At 38.9% G+C, this 14,978-nt stretch overlaps 1 protein-coding gene across 1 annotated transcript in view; it reads left to right on the forward strand.

The window, feature by feature from the left end:
- Positions 1–10,326, forward strand: part of NGFR (nerve growth factor receptor) — a 143,753-nt gene extending 133,427 nt beyond the window's left edge. The window contains exons 5-6 of the mRNA XM_082271294.1: positions 3,118–3,266; positions 9,232–10,326. Of these exons, the coding sequence (XP_082127420.1) occupies positions 3,118–3,266; positions 9,232–9,530 (448 nt within the window). The 3' untranslated portion in view covers positions 9,531–10,326. The remainder of the gene's footprint in view (positions 1–3,117; positions 3,267–9,231) is intronic.
- Positions 10,327–14,978: the final 4,652 nt, after the last annotated feature.

Consider the following 14,978-nt stretch of genomic DNA (forward strand, 5'->3'; position numbering starts at 1 on the left):
TTTTACATGGAGACCCGATCAGAGCTGAATGCGGCTTTGATTGGGTCTTCTCTTCGGCAGCCGTGCAGGTAGGATGCCAGGGTCTCATTACAAGACAACCGACTGTCGGCTATGGACGCCGGTACCGGGGTTATGCCTCTAGCTGCAGGCATCACTCCGGTACAAGCACTTTCCCGAAATATCGGCAATATTGGTAACCTCAAGGGCCGATTCCGATATATCGGGGAAAGTGCATATGGGCCCCCGATATATCAGCTTCGATCCCTACTTGGAATAGAAGAATAGTGCATAAGACTGAATATAAAATGGAATTTAAGTGGTATTTTTGGCAAGTTGTGTAGATCCTCACACATGTTTAAAAAACTACCACATTTCCAGTAAATATTTTGTGCTATACATTGTCTTCAATTCCAAATCCTGATGAAGGGGCATTTTTGGACCCTGAAATGCATTGGATACCCTTTAATTGTTTGCGTGACTTTTACTGGAATAAAACTCCATCTGGACTGAGTAGTAGTGTGGCACTTTAATTCTTATATATACTGTTAAATGAACAAGGTGATGGGGTCTCTAAGTCAGAAACTGCTTTGTTCCACAAGCTTCCTATGTTCAGTAAAAATGTGACTATTACTCAATAAAGAGGGTGCTTAACTCCCTCTACCCCCCATGTTTTCCTCCCCACTTACCTGTAGTGCTGTAATGTTCTTTAAAGCACATACTCACCCGCACACACGGATGTCCCTCTGCGATCCACTTTTTTGGTGCTACACAGCAGGTCCTACACTGCCATCTTAGTCCTCTTCAGTTGGCTGCCTCTTCCAGCTGTGGGCAGTCAGCTCCGATGACACCCCCCCCCCCCCAGCCACTCTGTGTGTCAGTTCTGCAGCCTTGTGGGAGATATGATGTATCCCAGGAGGCTGCAGAACCAGGTACACATCATTCTGGACTAGGCTAGAATGTTAGGAGGGAATAGGGCTTGGAATAAAAAAAAATAAAAATAGAATTAAAAAATAAAATAAAAGATTCCGCTATTGTGCTTGCGGAAGAGGGAAGTGTTAAAGTGGAACTGGCTCCCTTTTGGAAACTTACTACTGTTGTAATACCTTTGACCCTGACTGTTCATTAATATCCAGTCTCTGTTTCTTTCTGCATAAAGGCCTTGTCAAATTAGTGATCCTGGCTCTGGCAGTGACTTGCCAGCTACAAGATTGCTTAAGAAAAATGATGCAAAGTCTTCCTCGCCTGGGAGGAAGCATTAACAGAGCCACAAATAAGCAGTGTTAATTTTGACGTCAAATTTCAATTTAGTTTATGTCATATAGTCACAAAAAAGTGCAGTGCTCTCCTTCAATAAAAGGCATTCAAATTATAGTGCATAAATAAATATTTGAAAACTGTGTAAAAATCATCTATATATAATAGATTTACGTGAGTCCATCTTTTCTTTTAAATACATATACAGTCCATCAAAAAATGATTCAATGTCCGTGAAAAACTATTTAGTAATTGCCTCTGATCACCACAGTGCCCTTCACCCCACCTTCAGGTGTCTTCTCACCTGCTTGAATGGACCTCACAAATTTTTACACTGTTTTCAGATATTTATTTATGCACTATAATTTGAACGCACTTTATTGATGGAGACACTGCACTTTTTTGTGACTATATATAATTATTGCATTTTGTACAGGTGGTTGGATGCATAGTGGTGCGAGCTGCTTCCTATAGTATATAGAGTTGAGTAATAGGTGGTTTATACCCAAGGATAGTGCAGAAAGTTTCTTCACATTTATATAGTTTTAGTCAAAGTCTTTTGACTAACATGCCATTTTAGCTTTAGTCGTATTTTTTTTATCCGAATTGTTTTTGTTTTAGTCCTATTTTAGTCAACTGAAATCTGCATTACATTTTAGTCAACTAAAATATCCTACATTTTAATCTACTAAAATCTCCAGTACATTTTAGTTGACTAAAATAATTTTATTTGACTAAAATCTAATGGGTTTAGTTGGATTGTAAAGCATTATTTAGAATTTCCAAACTCAGAGTGCTCTGGATGATCTGAGAAGGCCTGTAATGCACAGTGAGGAATGCTCTGGATGGTTTAAGGAGGCCTGTAATGCACAGTGAATGCTCTGGACAGTCTGAGGAGGCCTGTAATACACAGTGGGGAGTGCTCTGGACAGTCTGAGGAGGCCTGTAATACACAGTGGGGAGTGCTATGGATGGCCTGAGGAGACCTGTAATGCACAGTGAGGAGTGCTCTGGATGGTCTGAGGAGACCTGTAATGCACAGTGAGTGCTCTGGACGGTCTGAAAAGGCCTGTAATGCACAGTGAGTGCTCTGAACGGCCATCTGAGGAGGCCTGTAATGCAGAGCGAGTGCTCTGGGTGGTGGTCTGAAGAGGTCTGTAATGCACACAGTGCTCTGAATGGTCATCTGAGAGGTCTGTAATGCTTCACAGGACAACCACAGCACTAAGCAAACTACGGTCGCTACCTTGCTTGCTGGGAGGGGAAACACTCATGGGCTTTACAGGTGGAGCTCCCAGGAAACCGGACATTTATGTGGCTCACATTTTCATTCCGTTTTCGTTCATTGACAAAAATGGAAATTGATTTTTGTCATAATTTTTGCCAATTGACGAAAATGCTGGGTAATTTTCGTTTAGCTTTCATCACTGGAAACATTCCGCTGATGGAAATTATGACGAAAATGATTTAATCAAAGAAATTAACACTGCAAATAAGCAACACTTTAGGAGCAGATGTCTGTTGCTTGTAGGTCCTACCAGTGGCAGGATTTCTAAGTGACATCACCTTGACCCGACGACTTGAGAATGGGAATTATTAGAGGCACTAAATGACTGTCTGGTCGTCTTGTGGAAGTCAGTTTCAACAATTTTGATTCTTACGTAATTCCAAGAAAAAAAAATTGCATGTAGTAGTACGGTGGAATTACACGAGAAGGTTCACTGTGTAATAACATGGATTGTATTTTTGTGTTTCCTTTTTTTTTTTTTCTCCATCACTTTAAAACTCATTAGTAAATATGAGCGAGCTGTGTGATGTTTAGGTAGAAAGTGTGTGATCATTCGCTATCTCATCTTCATGTAGGTGGAACAGCTGTAAGAAGAACAAGCAAGGAGGAAATAGCCACACAGTGAACCAAACTCCATCCCCAGAGGGGGAGAAACTACACAGTGATAGTGGTATCTCTGTTAATAGCGACAGCACTGCCGAGCAACCCGCAGGACATATGCAAGGTATGGAAGACAATGCCATCACTCTTACCGCTTATTGTCAGTTTTCAGTTTTCCTCTACATAAAGGGCTCCTTTTTTTATTTGCCAAGCTCACATAAAAAAAAATAATGTAGATTTCAGAGCCAAATAGCCAAAGCCCAAATTTAAAAACAACCGATTGAGTAAAAGCAGTGAGTCATCTCCTCTCCCTCCCTGCCTGCTCTGTCCAGATGGGTCACATTATTCAATTAGAGAGAGATGGCATGAAAGTAAACATCTGCTGCTGTGCTATTTCATTATAATGTTCTACGAAACACAAATCTTAGTGTCAGGGGTGCAACCAGTACCAATTGATTATTTGCCAATTGCAATTTTACTTTAATAGTAAAGCAAAATGTAAAACAGTTCCAAACCTATTATTTTAAAAATCAAAAAATAAAATGGACCTCATTATAGTTATTGAGGGTAAATACATAGCTTGCCATTGCTAAGCTCGTTCTTTAGAAATGCTACCTGACCATTATACTGAGCCACTGACTCAGAACAGGTTGGCAGATCAGAAGTTCTGCGTCAATTCATACTTTATTTGCTATTTGATGTGGATCGATGATTCAGAAAGTACCAAATTCAACCATATGTATTTGACCTAGGCACAGGGACCAAAAAGTGGTGAAAAATCTAAAAATGTAAATTGTCACTGGAACAGGAATAGAGGAGAAGTCTTAAAATTATTGTTAATATTATTATTCTTATTATACAGGAATTATATAGCGCCAACAGTTTGCGTAGCGCTTTACAACATGAGGGCAGACAATACAGTTCCAAAACAATTTAGCAGGAATCACAGGGCCCTGCTCATTAGAGCTTACAATCTAGGAGGGAGGGTCAAGTGATACAAAAGGTAATAACTGTGGGAGATGAGCTGATGGAGGAAATAAAAGTACAGTTGTTAGATGGGGCAGAATAGGCTTCCCTGAAGAGAAAGGTTTTTCAGGGATAGTCTAAAGGCAGAGTAGGAGATAGTTGCACAGATTGGGATAGGGAGTTCCATAGAATGGAAGAGGCTTAGGAAAAGTCCTGGATTCAAGCATGGGAGGAGATGACGAGGGAGCAAGAAAGCAAGGGGACTTGGGAGGAACAAAGGGAACGATTAAGTTGGTATTTTGAGACCAGGTTAGTGATGTAGCTGGGGGCCAAGTTGTGGATGGCTTTGTATGTATTCTTTTTAATTTGATTAGTTGGGTGAACAGAAACCAGTGGAGGGATTGACAGAGAGGAGTAAGAGACACTGAACGGTTGGTAAGGTGGATGAGCCAGTTGCAACTCCTGTTAAGGATAACTAAGGGGAAAATCGTTTTTTTGTGGATTGAGTGGAGAGGGATTTGAAAGCTTGTTGGGTTTTTATTGCTGTCTGTGGCCCCATTTGGGAGATTCAACCTCTCTATTTGGCCTGTTAACTGAAAGTGAAAGTGAAAGAAAATCCCATATTTTGGGTTGTAGCCAAAACAGAAATAGACGGTAAATCTTTCAATGGGTAAACTTGATGACCCCCAGTGACAATCAGGGATTTTCCTCACTTTGGAGAGTTTTCCTCCCACTTACTGTTTTGAATATAGCACAGGAAGTGAAGGAAAATCTCCCCAATGGGACACAGATGGCAAAAAAAAAAATGCTTTTCTCTGTGAATGCCCTATATATAAGGGGGCTTGCAGAGTGGCCTCACGGGTCTCACTCAGTGGGCACTACACCCACCAGGGGGTATAATTCCTAACGTGGCTGTAAAGCAAAGCATCACAGCTGCAGCATGTGAGCACCCCCGGCTCAACCATGGGGACAAGCCCTTACTCTATGCTTACTGTATCCAAAATGAAAAAAAAAATTAAAAAAGTTTTGCTTTCATTTCTATTTTAAGTTGGACATACACCAGTAGAATTTTGTTCAAAAATTTTTGGTTTTGGAACGTTTGTTTGATTTTCTAAGGTTAAGTGGAATCAAATTGACGATCATTTACAACCACAGTAATGAGAAAATTAGAAGAAGAAGTAGGATGGAAATTTTTTCTTGAACAATCAAAATTCTAACTGTGAATGTGGTTTTCCTTCAGGAAAAATCGTACATATTGAAAAGCACATGTTTGATGGCTGCAAATTAAGCTGCTTACTACGTCTGAAATTCCATTCTTGTTGGATGGATAAAATTTCAAGGGCATTTTCATGAACTTAGTTGACTCAAAGATTGAAACATCAGATGCTCTAACAATGTTTTTTTTTTTTAAAAAGTTTGAACCAAATTCTACTGTTGTATGACCAGCTTTAATTTGGAGGATTTTCTCTCCCTTCCTGTTCTGATGGCCAGTCCCCCCAATTGGACATATCTAGCAAAATAAAATCTAACAGGGCTTTTAGCAATTCCCTACTCTATTTAAAAATGGGATTCTTTTCAAGTAGCAGATCCAAACAAAGTTTTAAGGGCTTTCAAACAAAATTAGTTGACTCAGTGATAGCAAGGTCAAATTCTCTGATGTACAATTTTTTAGAAATTTCTTACAAATGTTCAACCAAAATTCTACTGATGTATGGCCAGCTTTATTTTAGATTGATTTCCTCTACCTTCCTGTTGTGAAGGTCAATCTCCCAAATGGGATATATTTGACAAAAAAAAGCTGACAGGGGTTTTAGTGATTCCCTACTCTATCCAAAACTTTATATATACTTTAATTCTTAATTTATTTGCGATTATATCACTATTTGATATCCCTAAAAAGCCCAGGAACATACAAATTGTTTTTTATGGGTTTTTAACATGTTCGGTGTTATTGAATCTTCTATTCCTTTAACACATTGCACATGTACAACTCAGGGGATTGTTCCTGAATAAAGCTTGCCCTGTGAGTGGGACCTTGCAAATAAATTCAACAATATATCACACTCCCTGTAGTTAGGACCACCTTGATATACACCATGAGTGAAGACTTGGACCATGCATATTGCTGCAACTATGCTTTTTAATAGCTGGCTGGAAACATAAAAAACATATTAACTTTGGAGGTGTCAGAGAAAGACTCATTTTGTGCCAAAGTTTTTTTTTAAGTTTTATGGATAGTCTTTCTTAAGAAATACAGATTAAAATCTTTTCTGGTCACTGACTAATTATAATAATATATTATGCTTCTGGGTTGTTGAAAATAATTCTACTCTTATCACTTACCTTATTAAAGTAGACCTTTTAATAACTTCACAACTCTGAATAAATTCCCAGCTTGTCACTATATTCAGTATCATTTCTCAAAAGCTACGCCCTTTATCCTTACAGGATGACTCCACTGTTGTGAAAAAAAAATATATAGCATATAAACAAAATATAGCATATTCAATTGCCGGATATACTATATTGTAATCTAATGCTATTAAACATTACCATTTCAATTTGCAGCTGTTGTATTTTTCTGTAAAATTCTCTACATCATTATTGGTGTACAGAACGCCCCAGAAATTTAATTAACTGCCTGTATGATTGGCTCACTGATTTTCCCAGAAGTCTGTACTATGATACAAGTAAAATTTTAGGCATCCTCTGCAATGGGAATTTTATTTTAGATGAGATTCTCCCCAAGGGTTAAATATTTCTAAAGGAATGCAGGCACTAGAACCATTCTCATCAGAACAATGAGAGTACACCTGGTCATTATAATGAATCTATGAATTCCATTCAGAATCAGTCTGCAAAGGATATGGTGAAACAAATAGCTATTGCTACAGAGCAGAAAAAGGTAGCAATCATCTACAAAATTTGTTAGAATCCTTAGCATGGTAAAATCAGAGTAAGCAATTTTAGTACAAGAGATGAGCCTGTACAACTATGCAAGTCTGAAGGTCAGGCTGGAGCGCAGCTTTAAATGTATTGACATTAATATTAATGCTGCTTTTGCAACAGTTGGCATTTGCTTTCAAAACCTTGCTCTTGGTGATATATTTGCAAACAATCTACAAATGGTTTAGACCCCGTTCACACTGGGGCAACCCAACTTTGCTGGGTGACCTGTGAACTTTGTCGGAGCGGCCGGCACGGACTTCATATCATTGAAGTCAATGCAGGTCGCTCCAGGTCGCCCCAAAGAAGCTCCGGACCCTTTTTCTAAGTCTGAGCGACTTGTGTCGCTCCTATTAGAACGGGTCCTGTGCTGCTGTATGGCCGGCTACTTGTCAGGCGACCAGGTCGCCTGACAGGTCGCCCCAGTGTGAACGGGGTCTTAATATCTGCAGGTTTATTGAAATGGGATTTGTTTATTTTGTTTGACTTGAATCCAGAGAAGCTTTAAGACCATGCAATAAATGATTGTAGACAAGTCATTTTTACAATTTAATATTTGTTTCAAATTAAAATTCAGCATTTATACCCTTTGGGGATCTCCAGCTTCACTATTTTCATAATTAGTTCAATGAGTTCAACAAATAAGACTTTGTCCTAGTCACAATTGTTATTGGAAGAGGAAGTTAGGGGGAAGAGTAAAGGAGATTCCTTTCATTTAAGAACCTTGTCAAAAGCGGGATTTGTTTTTCTAATTAAAATTTTAGGGGATTTCCACTTATTTCCAGTTATAACTCTGGGGACAGAAAAATCTTAAAAAGGGGATATTGACAGGAATCAAGTTCCTGGATAACAGGATTTACAAGGCCATAAGTGCCCCACTGGGAAAATGCCTCTAGTCAAGGGATACCTAATGAAGCCAGAAGAATCAAGAAACAAACAAAGATATTAATGGAAGATTCAAAAGGGATGTTGATTTCAGGGAACTGCATTCCCTCCTTCAGGGCTGATTAACCTTCCTAGCGGTATTCCCGAGTGTGACTCGGGGTAAGATTTTAGTGCCAAAAGCGGTAACCCCGAGTCACACTCGGGGTAGCGCTAAGAAGATCGCTGGATGCTGGAGGAGGTTTTACTTACCTTTTCTCCGGGATCCAGCGAAGACTGCGAGCGGAATGCGGCGGCGGAGCTCTCTCCCGATCGTCTGCGAGCCCCGGCTTCCGTCTCCGGCGACGTGACGTCCGCCGGGGGGTGGAACCGGCGGCAAATTCAAATGTAAAATGCACCAAACACACTGATACCGTTCAAAATAAAATAAAATCACATTACATTGCCCCCCAGTGCCCTTTCCTGCAGTTTTACTGTACTTTTTATGTAAATATATGTATATATATACATATATATATATATACAGTGTATATATATATATACGTATATATATACACATATACATATATATATACACACACACATATATATATATATATACATGTATGTATATATATATATATATATATATATATATATATATATATACACACGTATATATATATATATATATATACGTACACGTATACGTACACGTATATATATATATATACACGTAATTCTTGTGAATGAGCAGCCCAAACCAACTGTATACATTATATATATATATATATATATATATATATATATATATATATATATATATATATATATATATATATACGTATATATATATATATATATATAATATATATATAATATATGTATACATAATATATGTATACATACATATATATATATATATATGTAATATATATAATAAATGTATACAGTTGGTTTGGACTGCTCATTCACAAGAATTACATGCAAAATAATGGTACCGCTTTCAGCACCTAAAATCCAAAATAATCATACCGCCAGGGAGGTTAATACACTAATAATCCCCTTGGATAAAGGCATTGTCCCTCTTAAAGTGAAGTGCTCATGGCCTTGAGCTTTCTCTCGTCATTGAATAAATACAAGATGTTAATTTTACGGTAATAAAATCCTCACAGAGGTTCTAACACTTCCATGTGCTATTCAAGACCAGATATATACTTTTACTTTTCTTTAAAAAAAAAACATAGTTGGGAATATATTGATACTAAGGTTGATACAGTGTATAATATGTATTAATTATCTGGTCTGTTCCGTAGGCAAAAATGATCTTCATCTTTACAACACTCTCCCACCACACAAACAGGAAGAGGTAGAGAAGCTCCTGACCAGCTCCTTGGAGCAGACATGGAAAAACTTAGCTGGAGAACTTGGCTACCAAGATGAACTCATAGACACCTTCACACAGGATGAGTTCCCAGTACGAGCACTGCTTTCTGACTGGTCCAGCAAGGACAGCGCTACCACTGATGCCCTCTACTCAGCTCTCCGCAAAATCCAGAGGGAGGACATCGCCCAGAGCTTGTACAGCGACTCTACTGCTACCTCACCAGTGTAACTGAGACATAGTAGGACAGAAGGAAGATGTTTCATACTGATATCACTCAATGGAGCATCCCGCACGAGATGTGAAGGAAAGTTTGCCCCCCCAAAATCCCCCAACCTCCCTTTATACCCAGTATTAACGGACAATCCGTCTGCACTGAAGCATTATTTTCAGTATTGTGGTGTGTAATCTTCTCTATGGACCTCTCATGTCCTGCATCTCCAGGTTTCTCACTGTGATGGACCTAAGACTTTAAGATAAGGAGTTGCAAGCTATGGATGATCAGACATTGTTTTGAGAATTCTAAGGTGCACCCACCTCCCTCTTACTTCAGTCTTTTAAATCTTCTAGGTTTTATGGTTTTTTTTTATAGGCCTTGACTGGTGACCCCCTCCCCCTGCACCCTAAAAACCCTAGTGGCTGCAACCCTCTAGGATCTTTTTTAAGGGAATTTGAGGGCTTTGTGCAGTAGAGGTTTATTGTGGCTCTAGATTCTGAAGGCTATTTTACAGTCGCACTTAGAAATACAGCACCTTATGCTGCACAAAGATTGTGCCCAAATTCTAGAGTGTTAATAATTCATTCAGGTAATGCTGCTTAATGGCCCAGAGACATTCTTAAATGTACCCATTGTCTACATCTACAATATCATTAATATATTTAGTGTTAATGCCTTAGAAGCCTTAGTGTTAATGCTTTAGGAGCAATCAGAACCTAGCTTTCATTCTTCTATAACCATATAACAGATTAAAACAAGTATCCAATGGTTTTGCCAAAAGATTTACAGTAGACCACATCAAAAACACCTCTTGGTGGCGGTCTCATGTTTTGAGTACCCCAGGTTAGACTTGATGACTGTTAGCTGAACTATTACATCAAGCTGTGATAACAGATTCCCCACTGATAAAAGTACTTGCAACCATAGAGATAGTCATGGTGGCTGGGGTTGTTTTACAAATCAAGGGAAGTCATCAATTTGCACCAATAATCCATTATATCAAACTGGTAATTGTGACAAACATAGCTTAGTACCTTTATAAAAGGTTAGTAAAGTATATAAAAAAACTAAATAATAAAAATACACCTGGGCTTGTGTCAATTGGCAAATTAACTGACATAGGTTTGGGACTCTGCTTAGATCATTCACAGTTCAATGAGAGGTCCATCAGACCTGCATTGCCTCTTTATAATCTACATCAGCTTGCTGTAGGCTGATTTTGCTATTCCTATTGACTTGCATGGGGAAAGAGGCAGTTCTGGTGTAAACATAAGAAGATCGACCCAGTCCCTTAGTAAGTTCGATGCCTTGTTTTTAAATTTTAGGTTACACAAAACATGTTAATGCAGCAAATCCCCACTATTGCACTTCTTTTCTGTAACACTGCATAGTGGAATAATAACTCATTCAATATAATAACTAATAGGCTTTTAGCAGATTAGTGTGGTCAGACAAAGCAAAGTTGATTTCTGATTGGCTGCTAGGCATTTAAAATGCAGTACTGTGCCCTCAATGGCTTAGATGTAAGCAATGGGTATACATTATAACTATATGTCTTTGGCTTCAGCAAGGCATTCATTGCATTAGTTGTGTAATACAATCCAGATGTCACCTCTTGTCACAGGCCACCTTAAACTCCTACAGATGACAAATGAACTACCATTGCATGTTATCACTACTGGTGATAGACAAATATATCACATGGTTTGAAATCTCATATATATAACTCCATCTCTCTGGCAGAATATGCATTTTAAGGTAATGAAGTGAAATGATGGACTTTGCTTTTTGCTAGTTTGGCCTGGTCAGGCTTTTGAAGTATCCTGTGCATCCAATGTCAAACTTCTAGTCTGGTTGCTTGGCATACCTGTACATCTGGGTATGGAGGAGCATGTGTCCCTTTCCTCCCATTTGACAGTGCTGGTGCTTGGCCCAGCCCTGCTACATTTGGGTGGGGAGCTAGATCTCAGCTTTGTGTAAGCTCTTACTAGAATCGACTTAGAACTTACACCATGTTTTCTTTTCTTTGCTCCCAGCAGCCAAAGAAAATTGAAATGTTAGGTGCATCAGGGAGCAGCTTTAAATTTAACCTGTTGTTTTGCCCTTCACAGGTTCACTTTAAAGCTCAACTCTGGGAATTCAGAATATTCCTCCTAATCCTATGACTGCATCCACACTGAAAGGGTTAACTGCTCCTTTAAGTCTTGGGAAGAATAAAAGCATTTTTACTTACCTGATCTCTACTCCCCTGTTAGATGTCACTCCCCCATGCTTTGATGGTGGACTGACCCTGGTCATGATGACATCAAGATCTTAGACCAGTGGAGCATGGGGGAGAAGACACCGGGAGGGATCGTAAGTAAGTAAATCTTCTTTTCCAACTATAAATACTGTAGAGTACAGCAAAAGTATGCAGAAAACTTACAGGACCAAGAGCTCTAAGACAGGTATTCTAACCACAAAATGTGAACACTTACCACTGGGTTAAGTAGAGCCTCCATGGGCCTGCACAAGCATAAGGAAACAAGTCTATTAATGAGAAACCTGAACATTTTTGTGGTTTATGGTTTTTATGATCATAAAAAATGGAGTTATGGTTTAAAGCGGACCAATTATACATCATTAACCACAGCAAGAAAAAAAAATTACATGTGCTGAAAAAAATGTTGATGAAATTTTACTAGAAAATCTTGTTTCACTGGCAAGTGTTCCACCACGCTATGATCCTCCTTGTTCTGGTGCACAGACAATCGCAATGTTTACAGCAAAAGTGATAACTATCAATGCAGGTTAACCAGGTTGGCTACATAATTAATTGCATGTTTATGTTTGATCATGGTATGGTACAGGTAGACCTTGTAGCTTACCTACCAATATAATCGGATAAGCATCCATGCGCAGGTAAGTTGGTATTGAGTAATTTTAGCCATTGGAAGGTGAAACTTGGAAGGTAGTAGGTTTCCCTTATAGCGTCTTCTCTTTGCTCATACCTATAATGAAGCAATGAGTGGCTTTACAAGGCCCTTGTACATTGAAGCAACAAATATTAAAAAAATTTAAAAAATGGCCTTGCTCTGGTCTAAAATGCCTAAAAGACCAAGCTTGAATGTTGTGCTGTACATATATTACATTTTAGACGCGTGGTAGCTATTTTTAAGACTGAAGTAGTTTCAGAGACCATGCAAGCTTTATGTAGTAATGAAGATGATTCACTAAAAGAGTAAAACATTTTCACTTTGCAATGTGACTATTTTCTTAATTTAGTGAGTAAGTTGGCATTAAATTCAATCATCTAATCATGTTCAAGCAAACCTGTTCTGCTCTGCACATGATTGGGTATTAAAAGTGAACATTTCACTGTATTTACTAAACTAAGTAGACATTCGCTTTGCTAAGTGAACTTTCTCTGCTCCTTTAGCAAATGAACCATATGAGTCCCTTTTAAGGGATTATGTTATTACTTCTAATGGTGCTTTTCCACTGCATGGAACCGAACGGTTCGGCTCGCTTTTGTGCTTTTCCACTGCTGATACCGCATGGTATGGTGTAGGAACGGTTCGGTACGGTACGGTACGGCGGCGCTTTTCCACTGCATGGAACTGAACGATACGGCTCTCAAAAACAGTACCACCTCAATTGTGGTTCCAAGAGGTACCATACCCGGCACCATATCCCACAATCCTTTGCATGCAGTCACTACTAGCCACTGATTGGTCAGAGAATCCCACCCACCCCATTGTTATCCCACCCACTTAACTTTAGTACTACTTTAGTGGAAAAGAAAACCATACCGTACCGTACCGAACCGTTCCAAAACCGTACCATGCGGTACCAGCAGTGGAAAAGCAAACCGGGCCAAGCAGGGCCAAGTAGAGCCGAGCCGGTACTTGCAGTGGAAAAGTGCCATAAAGTCTCAGCTACAAAATGCAAAAAAAAATGCTACAAAAACACTTCACCATATGGTGTTAGTACAAGTCTTTGGTTAGCTAGCCTAGCCAAGTATTTGTGTTGTGGTCATAAGACATTATTGACACAACTGTGGCACTATCCATAGTTCAGACAGGTACTCTTATTCTGCTATAACATAGAGGGCAGTGGTGCACAAGCATGGGATGGTACCTTGAAGCACAGAACTAAAGCAAATAGGCTTTGGGTTATAAATATGAGGCTATATCAATGCTTATTGCTCCATGTTCAATTTGCTTCAACCATGTTAGTATACTACCTCTGCATATAAGTATAATCTAGAAATACATCTAAACACCTTAAACTATTTACAGTGTGAACAGATGTTACCATCTTAGTTTTGCCACATTTCCTAACCCTTGTACTGCCATGTCTACAATATGATACAATAGACAGCCATCTTAATTACCTCCAGCCTGTGACACACTCAGGGATAAAATGGACAGGTATATCATTATCCATACATAAGAGTTGACCTGATACTAGTGAGCAGTCCTTCTGTTATATTGTATAGTCTTGTTACTTAAATGAAGCCCATAAAAAAGGACAAGGGGCCTCAAATATGAAAAACCGAGGGTACAAAATGGAGGTGTTGTCCACAGCAACCAATTAAATTAACTGCCTTAGTTCCTGTTTACTGACCACAGCATCAGTTTTCACTAACAGAATGGTCATATTATGTAGGCCAGTAGGCCAAAGTGAGCATACAATAATAAAGCATGGATCAAAAAAAAATAAAAACAAATGTATAAAAATGGCCAGAGATACAAACAGATGAAGATATGCTAATGTTGGCTTTTCCTGTAAAGTCACACTTGGTCCCACCCACTCTGACATCCCAAGCCACTCTGTTTGGTCCTGGTGCATGAGCATCAAATGCTCTTATAAGTGGATGAGATGCTTTTTGGATTTCTAACCTTTTGTACTAATTTGTGCCAACTTGAGCTTATCTTTGGTCTCTGAAGAGCAATCAGTGTTTGGATCGCACACGGTTGTGGGGTGCTTGCAGAGTAGCCCTATTCATAGGGTGTATACAAAGCAAAGCTTCCCATATTGCTTGGATCTGGTGATTATTTTAAGATATGGTTAATAAAGGTCACCTCTATTCATGCATTTTTTTATTATATCCTCAGAACTGCCCAGGACTTTGATCTGTTTACTTCCATTCAGTCCAAGTTCTTGAAGCCTGAAGTGGCTTTAGTAAACTTTGGGAGTTCTTTGGGGATTTTTGGGCACCAACAAGGCAAAGCAGGTTGGTCGTTTCTTTTAAGATAGAAGTTTGTGGCACTCAGAGAGCCATTTCTAAAATAAGAACAAAAGTGTTGGCTGGTAACCAATAGGGTTTTCAAAGGTGAAACATGGAATTTAACTGGTTGCTGTGGGCAGCATATTCTTTTCTCCATTATTTTAATTAGTAGACCCAATTAGGGACATAGGGTACGCATGTTTTAAAGACTGTGTGGAAATCTTTGTCATATATTATGCAGAACTAAGAC

The sequence above is a fragment of the Pelophylax lessonae genome (genome assembly GCF_965119305.1).
Source record: "Pelophylax lessonae genome assembly, chromosome: 11".
NCBI lineage: Eukaryota > Metazoa > Chordata > Amphibia > Anura > Ranidae > Pelophylax > Pelophylax lessonae.